Source organism: Trichosurus vulpecula, chromosome 4, assembly GCF_011100635.1.
Source record: "Trichosurus vulpecula isolate mTriVul1 chromosome 4, mTriVul1.pri, whole genome shotgun sequence".
Taxonomy (NCBI): Eukaryota; Metazoa; Chordata; class Mammalia; order Diprotodontia; family Phalangeridae; genus Trichosurus; species Trichosurus vulpecula.
In genome coordinates this window covers 193,795,600-193,814,897 of record NC_050576.1, presented here as the reverse complement: position 1 = coordinate 193,814,897, position 19,298 = coordinate 193,795,600, and the positions used below count along the sequence as shown (strand labels likewise).

Below are 19,298 nucleotides of genomic sequence, written 5' to 3'. Positions count from 1 at the left end.
ACTAGGCTTTGGAGGATTGAGGCAATTTAGAAAGGTTGAGTAGAGAAGGAAGATTTATTCTAGGCTGGAAGAAGAGGAGGAAATGGTCAGTCCATTTTAAATGGGAATTATTAAGGGATCTAAAAGAATATAAGGCTGGAGACTTAAGGGTAGGGTCGATCTACATAGACCCTTGAAAGTCAGGTAGAGGAGTTTAGACTTTATGCAATAAGCAACAATGAGATATTGTAGGCTCTTGAATAGGGAAATGATCTCATAAAAGTTGTCTTTCACAAAAATTAATCTGGCAGTATTGTGCATACTAGATTGAAAAGAAAGTAATTAAAATTAAGAAGGCTATTTTTAAAAAATGCTGTAATAATACAAGTGTGCAGAATTCTAGAAGCATCACTGTGGTGTCTGACACTTAAAAAATGTTTAATGATTAATTGCAAGAAGGTCGGAATTACAGTCAGAAGACCTGAATTCAAATCCTGACTGATCCTGGGCCAGCTACTTGACTCCTCTAGGTCTTGGACAACCTACTGTAAGTGTTCAACAAATGCTAGTTAACAGATTCTCTAAGCAGAAAATCATTTAAAAATTATAAATTTAGGAAGGCAGCTATTGAAGGCATGCAGAATGCTTGATAGCGTATTTACTAAGATAGCAGTGTGATAACCCAGCCAAACTGTCTTGGCTCCTGCCCAATACAGGGAGGGAGAATTCCCAAGTAAATCCTTAAGGATCACAGAAAACTAGGGCAAGAACAATCAGTCTAGGCTTCATTCATCACAGCAGTCAATCTATTGAGGTCATCGATATAGAACTGATAGCTGGAACTATGAGTACAGATCAAAATAGTTAGGCTTAAGTAGGTTAAACAGAGCTGTGAAATTTACTCCCATCATTAATTTGTCTAACAGATCATGTCTTCATTGTGCAAAGGTAAATTTTAGCCCCGCAGAAGTTGACTGTCATAGATTCCAAATCAATGGGGTCCAAGGATACTAGTTAACACCTCATTAAGTCATTAAGTAGCCCATCAGACTATCATATTACAGGAAATCAACCCAATGCTTTAATAGAATAGCTCATGGCAAATCAATTTGAGTCACATGCAAAATGCTAGGACTAGACAGGAAAGATTGCCTCTGGAAAGAACTAGGATGATGAATTCTTCACCAGCCTCTAGTTTAATTGCAGCAAGAAACAGAAGATGGTATAGAAAGCTAAAAAGCTTTTAGGAAACCACACCTGAGTTTCAAGTTCTGAGCCCTGAAACAGATCATACTCTTCCCCAGGAATGATGAATCAGCAGTGGAAACCAGTCTTTAGAAGTAAGGACATAGATTCAACTTCATTATACCCAGTGCACTTTTGCATTGATTGCCAAACTTTTTGAAAAGTAAAGCTAGGTAATGTTCTGCAAATTCCACTCCCCGCCCATGAATAGGTGGTGCTTCGGAAAAAGGCTCATGAGCCAAGCTAACTAATTCAGCCTGGAGCCAAGGGACTGATATTACAAGTTGGCTGCTCTATTGCAGGCATTCAGGCCCCATGAGAGTGCCTGGGAATATATACCTGACCTTGGGTATCTGTCAGGTTTACCCAGATGAAGGCAGTGTGATTGGTCACATGACAGACAGTGTGGTATGGTGAAATGAGTCCGGAAACCTGACCTAGAACCCACCTCTGACATTTATTAATTACAAGACCTCAAGGCAAGACATTATCTTCCAGTAACTTTATTTGGAAAATGGGAATAAGAACACTTATATTATCCATCTTAAGTTGTTTTGGAAATGTGAGTTATCGAAAAGGACCTATTTGTACAAAAATATTTATGGCAACTATTTTTGTGGTGGCCAAGAACTGGAAATTGAGGGGATGTCCATCAATTGGGGAATGGCTGAAAAAGTTGTGATACATGATTGTAATGGAGTATTATTTTGTTATGAGAAATAACGGGCAGGATGATTTCAGAAAAACCTGGAAAGATGTACATGAACTGATGTAGAATGAAGTAAGCAGAAAGTACACAGTAACAGCAATACTGTGTGATGAACAACTGTGAATGACTTAGCTATTCTCAGAGTTAATGATCCAAGATGATCCCAAAGGACTCATGATGAAAAGTGCTATCTGCCTCCAGAGAAAGAACTGATGGCGACTGAATACAAACCAAAGCATACTATTTTTCATTTCCTTCTTTTATTTTTTTTTGGTTCAAGTTTTCTTCCACAAAATGACTACTATGGAAATATGTTTTACATGACTGCACACGTGTAGACTGCATCAGATGATTGCTTACCCATCCAAAGATAGAATTTAGAACTCAAAAAACCTGAACATTAAAAATTGTTCTCATGTGTAACTGGGGAGAAAAAATTTTTAAAAACTATTTAAAAAAAGAAATGTGAGCTATGATTATTATTACATATTTGGTTTTCTGTCAAGCTTCCCTAGATTTAGGCAGGGCCTGCAATCAGTGTAGTAGGCAGCAGGCCACGTGACAGACTCAGAAAGCCGGTGCTCAACTACCAACTTTGGCATTAAACTTGGGTGACCACAGACAAGTCACCACCTCCTTGGGTCTCAGTTTCTTCACCCATAAAATGGGGATACCGGACTGTCTAAGAAATGGTTCTCTGTTAGTTTTGGCAACTCTCCACTGAACTGTATCTCAGCCTCCTCCATTTGCTGTCGATCAGATTTGTTAGCATTTATAGGATGCTTTAAGGTTTCCAAAATATTCACATTTGTTGTCTCACTGAATCCTCACAATAACCCTGTGTGTGTGTGGGTGGAGGGGGGGGTTGTTATTATTATCCCATTTTACAGATGATTTAGAGGTGATAGGAACTGTAAAAAGTCACTTAGTCCAACCCTTTTATTTTACAGATGAAGACACTGAGGCCAATGAGTGACAGTCAAGGTCACACAAGCAGTGACAGAGGCAGGCTGCAAACCCAGGTCCTTTCACTCCAAATCTAGCACTACCCCTATTATCTTAGGCTTCCTCACTGAGAATTGACTGATCAAACACTAAGGAGCCTAAGTCATCCGTTCCAGATGCAGTGGGATCCTAGCAACGAATAGGGCTGTCTCATTGACTATAGATATGTTCTGACGTGAATGCCATCTTCCCTTCCCAGCTCTTGATTTTCTTCATAGCCAACAGTCCAGTGTTGACTCCAGCATTTCTTAGGAGGCCAAAAGATGCCTGGGACGCTGAAAGTAACTTGTCCCAAGTCATGCAGCTGGTATTTGACAAAGGCAGGGCTTGAAGCCAGGTGATGCTGACTCCAAGCCCAGAGGACTCTTTACCATACCTCATTAGCCCTCAGGTGTGATTATGTATCTATTCCATACTATGTGCAGTTACTATTTATCTTTTTATACCACTCTTCCTCTCAGGTGTGATTACTATCCCATTTTACAGAAGAGGAAACTAAGATTCCAACAGGTCAAATGATTTCTCTGGGGCTGCACAGTGAGCACAAAAGGCAGGATTTGAACCAAGGTCTTCCCAATTCCCAATCTAGCACTCTGTCCGCTGTACCAGCACATTCCTGGTAATAAAAACCGAGTGCATCCCCCAATATGGGCACATTTACTTATTTACAAATTATATGCATGTATAATGATACTAATCATTACGGGCATTATGAAACATATGCAAATAACAAAAATGTTAAAAGGAGGAGGTAAAGATAGAATAATCTTTTATCCCGGAGTCAATAAGGAGCCACAATAGTTTTCTGAGTAGTGGAGTGGCATGGCGAGTCATCTGCATCTTGGAAAAATCACTTTGGGAGCTATGTGAAGGATGAATTGCAGTAGGGAGCGACCTGAGGGCATGGAAACCAATTAAGAGTTTACTGCTATAGACTAGATGAGGGGGTGAGGGCATTTGAGAGATTCAAGGAATTGTTGTTGAGTCGTTTCCGTCGTGTCTGACTCTTCGTGACCCCATTTGGGATTTTCTTGGCAGCTACGGGAGTGGTTTACCATTTCCTTCTCCAACACATTTTACAGATGAGGAAACTGAGGCAAACAGATTAAGTAACTTGCCCAGGGTCACTCAGCTGCTAGTAAGTGTCTGAGGCTAGATGTGGACTCAGGAAGATAAGTCTTCCTGACTCCAGGCCCAGCGCTCTATACCCACTGCACCGCCTAGTTACCCTAATTCAAAAAGTGTAGAAGTAGAAATAACAAGATTTGGCAAGATATGTGGGGTGAGAGAAGGTCACACCAAGGCTGTGAACCTGGGGAGGATGCTGGTACACTTGGCAGAAATTGGGTAGTTTGGAAGAGGGTGATGGTTTTAAGAAAAAGATAATGAGTTCACTTTTTGGACAAGTTGAGTTTGAGATGCCCATAGGATAACCGGTTTGAAATGTCCAATAGGAAGTTGGTGAAGCAGGAATGGAGTTCAGGAGAGAGACTGGGGCTGATAGATAGATCTGGTCATCATTTTGCATTTATAGCATAATTACACCTGTGGGAGTCACTGGAGTTACCAAATGAGAGAATAAAGAGAGAAAGGAGGAGAAGGCTCAGAACAGAGCCTTGGGGTATACCCACAGGGAAGGAGTAGGGCATGATTATCCAACAAAGGAGACTCAGGGATTGTCTGATTGGCAAAAGGAGAATCAAATGAGGCCACTGTCTTGAAAACCCAGAGGAGGGAGTATGCTAGAGGTGAAGATAATCAACTGTCAAATGCCTCAGGGAAGTTAAGAAGGTGGAGGATTGAGAAAAGACCTTTAGATTGGCAATTAAGAGATCGTTTGTAACTTTGGAAAGTGGTTTCAGTTGTAATGAGGGGAGACTATAAGGTAATGAGATCTGCTTTATGCCAGCTCATTCTGTCCCAAAATGAAAAGGGAGGGGGTCTCACGGGTCACTGTCCTGGAGTGCAGAACTTGTCCCCTTAAGAGTGCTTCTGCAGCTATGAAGTAATCTGGGTTACAAGGGTGGTGGGCATTTTGTAGGGGAGGAAGGATTTCCTAAATGACACCTGTGTAGCTACTGCTATGGGTACCCCAAGGTTGGGGTTAAGTTATAACTACCCCAAGGGGCTGACATCTAGCTCAGAACAGGAGAGCCTGGAACAACCCCGGCCATTGTGGGGAAGGTGGGATTCTACCCATCTTCCCACCCTCCTACTAGTTGATCACATACCTACTGGGGTCATGCCATGGACCCCCAGGGAGCCCTCACCCTCACTTTGGAGACCATAGCATTATGCCACATTATAGAGTGGACTAGACAACCCAACTTAGATTCTAAATACCTTGCTCAATTGCAAGTTCAGGATTAGAAACTTCTGTCAAAAATTTATGCTTTAGGAATGGATTGTGTTCCAAAACTTTACTTGAAAATCAGTTGTTTTGAATTTGGAATGCATTTTCTTATGGAAATAATTTTATATATGGCTGTAAGGATTTCTGGCCGGGCTACAGAAAACCAAAATAACCCACATGTAGGTGGGTGGCGCAGTGGATAGAGTGCTGGGCCTGGAGTCAGGAAAACTCATCTTCCTGAATTTAAATCTGGCCTCAGATATATACCAGTGGTGTGACCCTGGAGGGGCAAGTCATTTAACCTTGGTTGCCTCAGTTTCCACATCTGTAAAATGATCTGGAGAAGGACATGGCAAACCATTCCAGTATCTTTTCCAAGAACACCCCAAAATAGGGTCATAAAAAGTTGGACACAACTGGACAAAATAACAGTACTAGACCCTATGCCCCCTGATGTATAACAACATTTCTACAGAAAGAGTATTCATTGTGCCAAGAGCACCCCCTAAGTTTCCCATTCCGTGCTCCCCACCTCTATCTCTCCTTATGAGAGGCAACGGGAACAGAGATTATCCTATCTCCAGGTTAGTGGTCATGGCGGGGGAGGAACTTAAAATCTAGTTGGGGGTGGGGGGGAATTCTATCCATTTGTCTGAGGCTCTTTGGCAACTTGTGAATTAAGTTAGATCATATTAGTAAACTGGATGAGCACATTTGTGCTGAGGGAATGTAGAGAAGCCCTCTTGGTTAATGGATGATGTAATCTAATATGAAGAGAGCTAATATGTCAATTTATTTAAACAAAAGAAAATGAAAACTGCTAATATATACCTCTCCTTATGCTCCAAAATGACTGAATCTTAAGAAATCAAAACATATGTTTTCTTCTTGCAATTTGTCTGAAATGTGTTTCTTTTGTCCTTGTCAGAAAAGGCACGCTTAATAGAAGTCATTTAAGAACCACACCCTTCCAGGCTCCATTTGTGCTGATAGCTCTTTGAGAACTAGGAAAGATACACGTTGGCAAAATATTTGTCAGTTGCTCCTTTAGGAGCACATATAGTAAACTGATGCCTCCTCTTCCTCCTATAGGAATGGCCTGGTGGTAAATTAAAAATAAGTTTAATGGATGCACGAAACTTACCTAATAGGAAAATGAATAGCCAGATGCATGAGTACTGTTACTAGAAATGAAGAGTTGGATTAAGGATGGTGGTAAAGGGAGCAAGGAAAGGCAGGAAAAAATTCAGGAGGACCTGATAAGAAAGGATGAGAATAAATACAGCTGTGAAAGCTTAAACCTGCAATAAGACTTTTGGGACACTCTGTATAAGCAGACTTGAAATTTAAAGAGATAAGACATAAAATGAAATCCCAGGATTATTAAAAAAAATTGTCGTTCCTCACCAAAACCTTTCGTAAACTACCTTTTAAAATAGAAGTTTTTTTTTTAAAAGAAGTTGTTTCTACCATAGAGGTTTTTAAACTGAAACATATATAACATTCACTAATTTGAATGTCACTCACAGTTAACTATAGAAATTAACACTACAGGAAGGCAGCAGTTTCCTCCAGGGAGTACAACATGACATTAGAAGGCAGAAAAACAAGGAGGGAAGTCAGCCCTGCTTTTCAAAGTAATGGCCCCTTAAAAAAAAACAGAGATCTGTTAGGGCAAGATTGAAGAAACTAGGAGGACAACTGGGTATTAATGCAGTGGTCTGGATAACTTGCATTTTTCTTTCTAATTTTTTTGAGAGATGGGGAGGAAGGAAAAGAAGAACCCTAACATTCTTGGAAATTCTGCCCAACTGCTTGGCATCCCAAGGCCCTGTGGAGGTCCTTTGACCTTGGTAAGCAGCCACAAGACAGTTATTTCAGCCTAATATATTTCAGGCTTGCCTTAAAGACTAAACAATACCCTGATCATTCCATGATCCATTACATTTGGTGAAAGTAAAAAAAAAATTCCGTCATTTGAAGTCCAAAGCTCAAAATTACATCGTGACTGTCCTGTAATTAGGAAATGAAATGCAATCTAGTCCATTACAAGCCCTTCAGCAAAGTTCAGAGTTTTAAAGAGTCATAAGATGCTTTTTAAATCACATTTTAAAAAACATCAAAATTATTCTTCTGTGGATAGCTGTCCTAATCTTTGCCAGTCAATACACACACACTTGGAGAGGTATTTCAAAATGGAGTAGCATTTCAGAAGTTCAACGCAGGCTTCGATTCAGGGTTTAGTGAACTAAAGACATTAGGCCCTTCCATACCTTCCATTCTTCAACTCAACAGAAGCTGAGAACATTTCCATTCAGTAATAATAGCCCGTCATAACTACAGAAATCCATCTTCACTGGGATAACATCTGTATGGTATGACCAGAATAATCCTCATTCTTTGTTAGATAAATGCTTTTCGAAATAACTTTGACTAGTTCCCTACATTCACAGACTGCGAGTGGGGTTGGGTGAGGTGGTAACCACTTAAAGCCCCCTCATTCCCTTATCTCCCTCCTATCTCCGTCCTTAGCCTCTGCTGGAGATAGGGGGCTAAATTAGTTCAAGAAGGAATGTTCAGCTCAACTTAGAAAGCAGATAGTATAATGCTTCAGGCCATACTTCCTTCCTACTTCCCACCTAGCCAAATCTCTTCCTTGCAAAGGTTTATTCTTTGTTAGTTTCCTATGTGGAAGGGGAAGAATCATCTAGAAAAAGCTGCTGATGTAGATTCTGCATTTGTAGATGCTGCATTTGTACTGCTCCCCCCCCCCCGTGGCTGTCTCCCTGATGTCACCCCACTCATCTTCCATGCCACAAGCCTGCAAACGGTCTTGACCTCCTCACTAGTTCTCCTGGGAGGTTGTGGAGGGGGGAGAGAAAGGAACTTCCTAAACATAAATGCTTGTCGAAAATTACTTTACCGTAAAGATCTGTCCACAATCTATCCCATTACGACCCCAGTGAATCTATGACTCTACTTTCCATGCCTACGGTGAGTGAAAGACATCAACCAGCCTTGCTCCTTCGTGGGTGCCGCCCCCAAAGGGAGTAGGACCCCACATCTCCAGGGATGTCTGGAGATGCCTCCCCCACTCTGTGCAACTCTATTCCTAAAAAAAGAAATCCTAGAAGCCTGGGGTCCTACCGACTCAATCTTCTCCCATTACCATCAATCCCTCCTTGCCCTGATGCTCTTTCAGCCAAAGGCCTGCGGCTTCTCCGCTCAGCCCCCAAGCACTGGTTGTTTGTGGGCGCCCGGACCAGAAGCGCACTCTATATTACACAACGCTCAGCCCTGCAGGCGTCCCTCTGCGAAACACGCGCAAACCTGCCAGTCCTCGCAGGGATCTGTCAGATCAGAGGAGCAGGACCCTTTTGGTCTGTATGTGCATTAACATGCACAGGGTGTGTGCATGCGCGCGCGCGTGGATGTGTACGCGCGCGCGTGCGCGCCGCGAGGGGTGGTGGCCGCGGGGTAGGGCCCCGGCCCGGGAATGAACCAGCGGGACCGTGCGCCGGGGCGCGTGCGGGTATGGGAGCTCCTGGCACGGAAGGAACGACGCCGTCACGCAACTTCAAGACAGAGGGACGGGTTTTTGTTTTTTTTTTTCTGTTTGTTTTTTTTTTTGTCATTTTCTCAAACCCTGAGCAGACTCCCAGAGGGCGAGGGAGCACCTGTGATCCTATCCTAGCCAGCCTGGGTGGTCCAGCTTGGCATCCGCGCGTGCCCGGTCCTAAAAGGGGCGTAGTCCCGGCTGCGCGCGGCGGCCAGCGGAGGTTTGCAGTGATCGAAAGCCGTTCCCAGACACTGTGGGAAAGGAAAACCCACCCTGGGAATTTGGGGACGCATTCTCAGAAAACCCCGGAAACAGCGAAGAGAAGCGTCTATTGTATCCCTGCCATCGCGGCTGTCACGTTGGTTCCTCGGTTATTAAGGGGGAAAAATCGATTCAACAAAAGCTTGCAGATTCTAGAGTGACAGTCTTGGGAGTGGGTGGGGTGGCGTGGCTCGGGGGAGACACCACCCTTCTCAATCCAACCAGATTTTAAAACCGTAGCGGGGAAACATGAACCGTTTAACAGGGAGACACAAAGCGGCACAAATCCCCAGCGTACGATTCCCTACGGCCACTTCTTCGGCGGTAGCAAAATGTAGAGATTTCGTAGTAGATTTTCCCCCTTCTTGCTTTTAACTATATCACCACATGCCGTCCTGTCCCTACAGGGAATATGCCAACTGCATTATAAGGACATGTCAGACTGCAAAATATGGCACCACGGATTTGAAAAAGAGGAGGGGGAGAAAGCCCATCCTCTCCCTCCCTCGCTTCCCCCCTCCTTCCCCCCCCTCCCCATACACACCTACTGCAGCATCCAGAGGCAAGCCCTTACCGCCATCACGGCCACGGCGAAAGGCCGGCTTCAGAACGGACAGCGCTAGCCGCTGCGGGTAAATGAGGAACGAGAACCCGCGAAAGGGAGAGAAAGAAATTCACCCTTTCAGAATGCACCTTGCAGCCCGCAGCCCCGAGTGCGGCAACTGACGTCTGCAAAAAAGCAGCTCGATTTTCCAAGTGACCAAGGCGGGGACGCAGCCGCGGTGCTGGACACACACACACACACTCTCACACTCACACACTGATTTTTTGGGAGGAGGGAGTGAAATAGAAAAAAAAAACCCTCAAGAAACGTCAATCTCAACATTCATCTGCTTTTAGATTTTTAGTTTTGGGCACAGGGAGGATAGGAATTGAGGACAAACTTGCCATCCATCCATCCATCCATCCGAGACCCCTCCCAATCAGGCGAATCCACTCCACCGTAACCAACATGTCCCCTGAATTCTGGGAAAGAAAGCCGTGTTGGGGGTGGGGTCCCCACCTGAAGCACACTAGTGCAAGCCAAAGGAGACTGGGGGTAGGGAGGCATCTAGTCGAAAATCCACCCCACGCCCTCCTAAAGGCTGAAGGCAAAACGGGAAATCGGATGCAGGTTTCTGGGAGATTGGAACATTCTTCCCCCTCATTCTCACCCGAACTGCTCCCCCACCCCTCCACTGCGCCCCACCCCCTCCTGGTTCTTGGCATTGGAAAAGATGCCCCTCGCCCTACTGCGGCAAGTGGTATCGGGGAGGGGGATAGCAAGCCCCCCTCCCTTTTTTCTCCGAGGTCACTGCAACCGGCGCCCCACCCAGTGCATTCAACACCTCGTTCCCCAGGTTAATGCAAACGTTTTTATGCCTTAAGCCCTTTTTCCTTCCTCCACACACGCTTCCCTTTATGAATCGCCTTTGAAATCGAGCCATCCTCCCCACCCGGGTCTGCAGCCTGCGGCCCTGGGGTAGGGGTCAGAGGGCTAGTTAAAGGTATCCTTCCCTGCCCGCCGGGCGCTCCGCAGTCCAGCCCGAAGAGGGGAACATCGGCTGCAGCCAGGCGCAGAGATGGAGCTGGGGGTGGGGAGCGGAGCAGGGCAGCTTCCCGAAGCCCCTGCGCTTACCTGCTTGGCCGGTGCGAGGGGAGTTCGGAGCGCAGAAAAGGTGGCGGTGGTGGCGGATGCGGTAGTGATGGGCGGCGGTGGATGGTGGGCGGAGGTGGGTGGCAGTGGGCGAGAGCGGGCGCGCGCAGCCGAGGAGCGGAGTGCGCGACCACGGCGCCTCCCCGCGAACGGAGTAACTCAGCAGCAGCAGCGGCGGCAGCAGCAGCAGCAACAGCAGCAGCAGCGGCGGCAGCAGGAGTGCGGGGGCGGGGACCCAGAGCAGGCAGCAAGCGGAGAGCCGGAGAGCGAGCGCGAGCGCGAGCGCAAGCGCGACTCCCCGCCTCAAGGGCCCTCCCTTCCTCGCCGCCGTCTTCTCCGGCCGCCAGAGGGAGCCCTCAAGCGACGGGGAGCCCGGCCCTCCGGTCTCTCCGTTGCCCCTGCCGCGAGGCTTCTTTCCTTTCCCCTCCGTGGTTCTCTCTTTCCCCCTTCCCCACCCCGTGAATCTCAACCCCAACCCCTCCCTCACCTGGGTTCCCCAGCACTGACAGGCGCGCGCGCTCGCGCCCCAGCGCATGCGCACGCGCCTCTCTCCCACCCCATACACACACCCCTTTCCCCTGACAGCCTGGGGCCTTTGTCTCGTCAGAGAAACCTGGGGGCTTTTCCCTGGGGGGAGGGGGGCGCAGTGCGGGTAGCCAGCTTGGACTTAGCCCTGACACCCCTAGAGTCACAAAAGCACTGGCTAGGGCGGCCCCCTAGGACAGAGAGGACCCCCTCCCCCATCCCTTCTGCAGCCCCAGGGTCCCACCCACGGTCATCATCACCGCATCGTGGGGTTAGGGCTGAGGCGGAGTTCGGGGTGGTCCGATGCACCCCACCCCGCATTTTTACAGATGAGGAAACGAGGCCCAGAAAGAGGTTGAGGGATTTGCCCAAGGTCACAAAGCAGCAGATGTACAAACATGCCCATGTCTCCCGCCCCTCGCCTCCCCCATCTTCAAAAACCGTTACTTGGTCCATCCACTCCTGCTGGCTTGCGCCCAACATTTCTTCTCCCTTTTGGCATCTACATATAATCGAAGCCCTCATCCTTTTTTTTTTCCCCCTCACTCTTCTTAATTGGGTTTTGAACGCAGGTCCTCTGGCTGGGAATCAATCCTGGTCTTCATTCCCACCCCCACCCCCACTCATCTCCCTTATGCTCCCAAATTGTCATTTCTGACTTCTCAGGGACAACCGGGTGGCACAGTGAGAGAGCCCTACAGGGAGTAAGGAAGCCGGGTTCAACCTTGGACTTTTTACTAGCCGAATGACCCTGGACAAGTAATTCATGCACCTACTGTGTGCCACAGTTTCCCATCTGTAAAATGGAGATCATAAATAGTACTTTCTTCCCAAAATTGTTATGAAGATAAAATGAGATACTATTCGTAGAGTGCTTTGCAAGCCTCTCTCTCTCTCTCTTTTTTTTTTTTTTATTCTTGGGCTCAAAGATCACTGCAGTTGGGGACTGCAGCCGTGAAATTAAAAGACCTTTGCTCCTTGGAAGAAAAAGCTATGGCATATCTGGACAGCATACTAAAAGGCAGATATGTCTCCTATCCTACAAAGGTCCAATATGATCAAAGCTAAGGTCTTTCCCGTAGCAATATATGGCCGTGAGAGTTGGACTATAAAGAAAGTCAAGTTCGGTAGACTCGAGGTTTTTGAGTTGTGGTGCTGGAGAAGACTTTTGAAAGTCGCTTGACAACTAGGAGGTCAAATCAGTTAATACTTAAAAAAATTAATTCAGGTTATTCACCGAAAGGTCAAATACTGAAGCTTCAATATTTGGGCCATATAATGAGACGGTGGGACTTATTAGAAAAGACCCTGATGTTAGAAAAGAATGAAGGCAAAAGGAAGAGGGAATGACAGAGAATGAGAGGGATAGTTAGTGTCACAGCAACAACAAACACAAACTTGGACAGCCTTCGAGAGAGTGGAGGACAGAAGGGCCTGGCATGCTATTGTCCATGGGGTCACAGAGAGTCGAACGTGACTGTATGGCTGGACAACAGCAACAAGGTGCAAACCTTAAAGTGATCTATCTAAAGTGCTAGCTATTTAGCAGTAGAATTTTCCTTTCCTGCACTGCCTGGATTAGGAAGATTCATATTTATCGGCTAAAAACCCAGTATCTCTTAAGCAAGCTAGCGTTGGAAGGCTTCAGTTCATCGGAGTTGAAAGAGCTGGGGATTGGGGGAGTTTCAGATCTAGGGGAGAGGTAGGGTGATATACTGGAAAGAGTGCTGTCTTTGGAGTCAAAGGGCCTGGATTCCAATCCTGGTTCTGCCATTTCTACCTGTGTGACCTTCTCCATGTCACTTAGCATCCTTGGGCTTCGATTTCCCCTCTTCCAGGTTGAAATCTATGATTCTGTGGGCTCGACTACTCCTCTGCTCTGTGACCTTGGATGGCTGGAAGGACAGCAGGGTGTAGTGGACCAGGTGCTGGACTTCGGTTCCATCATGTCCTCTGTTATGAACAAGGTATGTGACTTTGGACAAGTTATTTACCCTCCCTCACCCTCAGTTTCCTCTTCTGTAAATGAGGGTTTGGACTAGATGGATCTCTAAGGTCTTTCCAGTCCTAACATATGGTTCTATAATTCACTGGGGCAAGGCAATGTGACTCACTGTCCCACTCACCATAACAACTTTTGTAAACCTTTCACTCCTCCTCTCTCAGTTGAGATTTTTACCTCCATCCTCTCAGCGGAGATTCTTGCTCCATATTCCACAAGAAAAAAATGTTGGACATTTGCTGAGAGTTCCCTCTTCTCTTTTCCTCCTCACTTCAAATCACTCAGATCCCTTCCTCAGCTTTCTCCTCCTTTACCCCTGTCTAGCATAATGAAGTAACCCTTCTTTCAAAGGCAAACAGCTCTACACATACAAGTGATTCCATTCCATCTTCTCCGACAGATTGCTCCCCTCTGTTATCCCTATTCCCTCATGAATCTTCAATTTCTCCTTGTCTTGCTGGCTGCTTCCTTACTGCTTACCAACACACCCATCCATGTCTTCCCAACCTCAAAAAACCCTCACTTGATCAATCCCTTCTGACCATCTATTGTCCCATGTCTCTACTCCCTTTTGTGGCTAAACTCCTTGAGAAACTCATTGACTGCCAATGCCTCCACTCCCATTTTTTCTCATTTTCTTCTTAATTCTCTGTACCCTGATTTATGACCTCATTGTTCAACTGAAATTGCTCTCTCCAGTTAACCAACTATCTCTTCTTAATCATCAAATCTAATGGCCTTTGACTTGACCTCTCTGCAGTCTTTGACCCTATGGAACCGATACTCTCTTTTCTCTAGATTTTTGTGACTGTGCTCTCCTGGTTCACCTCCTATCTGTCTGACCACTCAGTCCTCAATGTCCTCTCCTAGAGCTTCATCCAGGTCATGCTTGCTAACCATAGGTGTCCCCCAAGGCTCTGTCTTGGGCCCTCATTCACTCAATGATCTCATCAGCTCCCTTGGATTCAGTTACATCTTTATGCAGATAATTTTCAAATCTATTCCTCCAGCCCCAACCTATCTCTTGACCTCTGGTCTTGCATCTCCAATGGCATGGAAATGAACTGGATGTCCTGTAAATATCTTAAATTCAACCTATCTAAACCTGAACTTACTTTCTTTTCTCCCAAACCCTTCCTTCTTTCTAACTTCCCTATTATTACTGTCAAGAGTATCCCCATCCTCCAAGTCCCCTAGGCTTACAACCTAGGTATTATCTTCAATTTTGCATTCTCTCTTACCCTTTATAGTCAATAAGTTGCCAAGTCCTGTCTTTTCTATTTGTAACCTCTCTCCCATTAGCTCTCTTCTCTCCTCGGATATTGCCACCACCCTGTTGTATGTAGGCTGTCATTACCTGGAACCTAAACTATTGCAGTAGCCTACTGGTTGACCTCCTTGTCTCAAGTCTATGCTGTCAAAATGACTTTCCCAAAGTGAAAGTCTGACCACGTTACCTCTCTCTTTTTCATTCAACTCCAATGGCTCCCTGTTGCCTTCAGGATCAAATATAAAGTCCTCCACTTGGCCTTTAAAGTCCTCCATTGCCTTGCCCCCTTTCTAACTTTTCAGTCTCCTTATACTTTATACTGTCCCCCTGACCCCCACATACTCCGTGATCTATTGACACTGGCCTCCTTGTGATGTGGTTTTGAGGGGTTCAGGGACCTCTCAAGGACCAGGATGCAGGACAAGGTCATCTGGAAAGAATCTATGGACTCAAGCATTCTTTAAGTCAAGTTGGCAAAGGTTTATTTTTATGCTTTTCATCGGGTAAAAGTTCTTAAGGAACCTGGGGCCTTAGAAGGGTAAAGTTAAACTTTATATAGGATAAACTATAGTAAAACATGTGCCAAGTATGCTAACTAGGTGAGTCAGGGTGGGATTAGTGAGTGGTTAAAGAGTGGTCATTTCTGGAAAAGCCCAAGGTGGGGGCCTCAGAGAAGTGTGGTTTTTAGGTCTGCTACAGCACTAAGTTAAACTAGCAGTCAGGGCCAACTAAGGATTGCCCATTCTGCCACCAATCAATGTCTTGTTTCACAAGATAGATGTAGGGAGTATACATATGTCTTAAGAGTAGGATACACATAATGAGGAGTCCAGGATGCATATAATGAGGTAGGGAGTTGGTATAGATAGCCTAATGGGTACCAAATATCTTTATGAGTCAGTACAAAGCCAGTTCAAACTAATAATTCCTACAGGTGTGGTTTGTTCCTATACCAGGGAGAGAGATAAGCGTTTTGCTAGGGCCCACTCATGAGTAATTGATAGGCATAGTATTCTTGGGTTGGGGAGAAACTGCCAGGGATAGTGTTTTGAGGCTAGGGAGAAATGCAATCTTGAAATTGGGATTTGAGCACAAGCACCAAAGCACCTCATCACTTGCAGTTCCTCCAACTAGACATTCTCTCTCCTGACTGGGCCTTTCCCTTGACTGTCTCCTATGCCTGGAATGATCTCTGTCTCCTGGTTTCCTTCAAGTCCCCTCAACAAGAAGTCTTTCCTAAGTCCTCCTTCTTTTTAGAGCCTTTTTCTCTAAGATTATCTCCAATCTACCCTGTATATATCCCACTTGTATATAGCTGTTTGCATGTTGTCTCCCCTCTTAGGCACATAGCAGATACTTAATAAATGCTTGTTGACTGACTAAACTTAAGACTTCACTGATCCTCAGTTTTTTCACTTATAAAATGACTACATGTTATTTCTGGGGGTCCCATAAAAATAACTTTTTTTGGGAGGAAAGCCTTTCAGATATCAGATATCTCACAAAAGTCCGTGCTATTAATTTACACTACCCTTTCCCCAATCTACTGATTTAGAAATTGTTCTTATCATGTTTTCAATAACCTGAGTACCTTCTTCACTATTTTCCAATTCCCACTTCCCACATCGTCACCCTTCAATATTTAAAAATTCATAGTGACGACCCTTTTGAAAACCTGGTTACACAATTTGACCATCTCCATTTCAATTCTTAATTCTACACATCACTTCAGTCACACAGCAGCATGGTCACGTAGGCTTTACCATCTCTTGGAATTCTATTTATTTGTCTGTGTATATGTTTTATCCTCCCCCCCACCCCAGTAGAATATAAGCTCCTTTAGGACAAAGACTGCTCCATTTTTGTCTTTGCATCTTTGTATGCTCAGGGTCTAGTAAAGAGCCCTTGAGTCAACACTTGATCAGTATTGATTGAATTGAATTGAGGAAAAAAATGGCCACAGATTCCTTAATTGCCTTGACTCCAACTTCCTAGCTCTATCTTCCCTTACCTGTCACATACTTTATACTTTGACCATTTCAGGGAATTGTATAACCTCAAAGATAAAGAATTCACTGCTAATGAACCAGCATTTAGTAAGTGCCTACTATGTGCCCTTAATATGTGCAGTGCCCTGAGCCAGACAATAGACGAGACATTTAAGAAATTGATAAAGTCCTTGCTCCTCAAGGAACTTGTGTTCTAGTAAGAGGATGACATTTATGCAAATAATTATAATACAAATTAGATTGTGATAAGTGAACTGAAGTCAAATAAAGAGGAATGGGAGGCTGGGGAAGGACCACTTCATCTGGGGAAATCAGTAAAGGTAACATGCAAGCTGCTGTACCTGGCTAGACCTTGAATGAAGAGATCTCAAAAGGTGGAGATATAAAGAGAGTCTTTCCAGGCATTTGGGAGGGGAAGGGTGATGAGGCAGAAGGGGAGGGATGGTCTGTTCAAGGGCAAAAAATTGAGAAAGGGTAGGAGAAGAAGGCAACATTTTTAGTCTATTTTGACTATATTATAGAGGGTAAAGAGGAGTAGTATGAATAAGGCTGAAAACGTAAGTTAGAGCCAGATTATGGAGTGTTTTGAATACCAAGAAAGGAGTTTTTATTTTATCCTGTAAGCAATGTTGAGCCACTGTGGGTCTCAGAGCAGAGGCATGATGTGACCATATATAACTACCCATAGAGAAAATGTCTGGCCAATTCTACTCTTCATCTGCAAATCCCTGTCCTTCTACCTCTGCCTCAGTCCACTTAACTTTCTCTTGCCTTATCCCGACCTCTGGTGCTGAGACCCTTCCTCGATTATTCTCCCATTTTATCTCCCTACTCAAGTCAAGCCAATAAGCGTATGTGCCAGGTGCTGGGCTAAGTGCTGGGATACAAATAAAGGCAAAAACAGTTCTTGCCTTCAAGGAGCATACAGTCTAATGAGGAGAGAGGAGGAGATACCACGCAAACAATTATGTACAAACAAGATATATACATGCTAAATTGAAGAAAATCTTTTTCTAAAACAATTTGTTTCTCATTTTTTAAAAAATTTATTTAGTATTTATTTTTCCCCAGTTACATGTAAAAACAATTTTTAGCATGTTTTTAAAACTTCGAGTATGAAATTTTCTCCCTTCCTCTCTCCCCACTTCCCCCTCATTGAGAAGGCAAGCAATTCAATATAGGTTATATATGTGTAGTCATGTAAAACATATCCACAATAGTCGTGTTATGAAAGAAAATATAGACAAAAAACTGAAGAAAAATGAAGTTTGAAAAAAGTATGCTTCAGTCTGTATTCAGATACCATCACTTCTTTCTCTAGGGATAGATGGCATTTTTCATCATACTTTCTTCAGAGTCATCCTGGATCATTGTATTGCTGAGAATAGCTAAGTCATTCATAGCTGATCATCTTACAATATTGCTGTTATTTTGTACACAGCACTTTTTTCACTTTTCATCAGCTGATGCAAGTCTTTCCAGTTTTTTCTGAGAGCATCCCGCTCATCATCTCTTATAGTACAATAGTATCCCATCATAATCACATACCACAACTTGTTTAGCCATTCTCCAGTTGATGGGCATCCCCTCAACATCTAATTCTTTACGCCTAGAAAAGAGCTGCTATAAATATTTTTGTACATATAAGCCTTTTTCCTTTTTATTTTTATCTCTTTTGGGATACAGACATAGTAGTGGTATCACTAGGTCAAAGGATTTTATAGCCCTTTGGGCATAGTTCCAAATTACTCTATAGAATAGTTGAATCAGTTCACAACTCCACCTATGGTGCATTAATGTCTCATTTTTCCCAAATCCCCTCCAACATTTGTCATTTACCTTTTCTGTCATGTTAGACAATCTAATAGGTAAAAGGTAGTACCTCAGAATTGTTTTAATTTGCATTTGTCCAATCAGTAGTGAGTTAGAATATTTTTTCATATGGCTATAGATAGCTTTGATTACTTCATCTGAAAAGTGATTATATCTTTTGATCATTTATCAATTGGGTAATGACTCTTATTTTTATAAATTTGTCTCAGTTGTCTATATGTTTGGGAAATAAGGCCTTCATCAGAGAAACTTGCTTCAAAACTTTTTCCTTTAGGGTAAGATAGATTGCTATACCCAATTGTGTGTATATGTTATTCCCTCTACTGTGGCTATGCTAGTTCTCCTCCTTGCCCTGGGATTACCACCCGGGACTGAGACCCAGATCCGAATGTGGGTAAAGCAACAGAGTCCTGCCTCAGTGCTGATAAAAAGACCCCTGTAATCTCCTTCTGACTGGTTGTTCAACCCTCCTGTCTGTGGTGAGAGCTCTGGAAGTAGCCACTGCCACTGCTGCTGCTGATTCAATCACTCCCAAGGCCTACTTCTGGTTTGCTTGGTCCAGGGCTGTGCTGGTGTGTCCTGTGCTAGACTTTGCTCCACTCTCATCCTGGTGTAACGAACATTTCCTGCTGACCTTCTAAGTTGTCTTGGGCTGGAAATTTGTTCCACTCCATCTTTTTGTGGGTCCTGTTATTCTAGAAGTTGTTTGTAGTCATTTTTTAAAGGCATTTGGAGGGGCTTGGGGGGGGAGAGCTCAAGTGAGTCTCTGCCTTTATTCCACCATCTTGGCTCTGCTTTGCCTGAAGATAATCTCAAGGGAAAGGCACTAGCATTAAGGGTGACCAGGAAAGG

At 44.5% G+C, this 19,298-nt stretch overlaps 1 protein-coding gene across 12 annotated transcripts in view; it reads right to left on the bottom strand.

Annotated features, from left to right (window-relative positions):
* Positions 1-11,549, bottom strand: part of MAPT (microtubule associated protein tau) — a 168,963-nt gene extending 157,414 nt beyond the window's left edge. For 4 of the 12 annotated variants that reach the window (XM_036754298.1, XM_036754301.1, XM_036754302.1 and 1 more), the window contains exon 1: positions 10,790-10,853. Coding sequence is in view for 2 of the 12 variants with exons in the window: in XM_036754307.1 (XP_036610202.1) it covers positions 10,790-11,342 (553 nt within the window). In the remaining 10 variants the exon portion in view is untranslated. Of the gene's footprint in view, positions 1-9,655; positions 9,937-10,789 lie in introns of those variants that run through there. The other 8 variants (XM_036754307.1, XM_036754306.1, XM_036754305.1 and 5 more) reach the window with 8 other exon arrangements.
* Between the last annotated feature and the right edge of the window lie 7,749 nt (positions 11,550-19,298).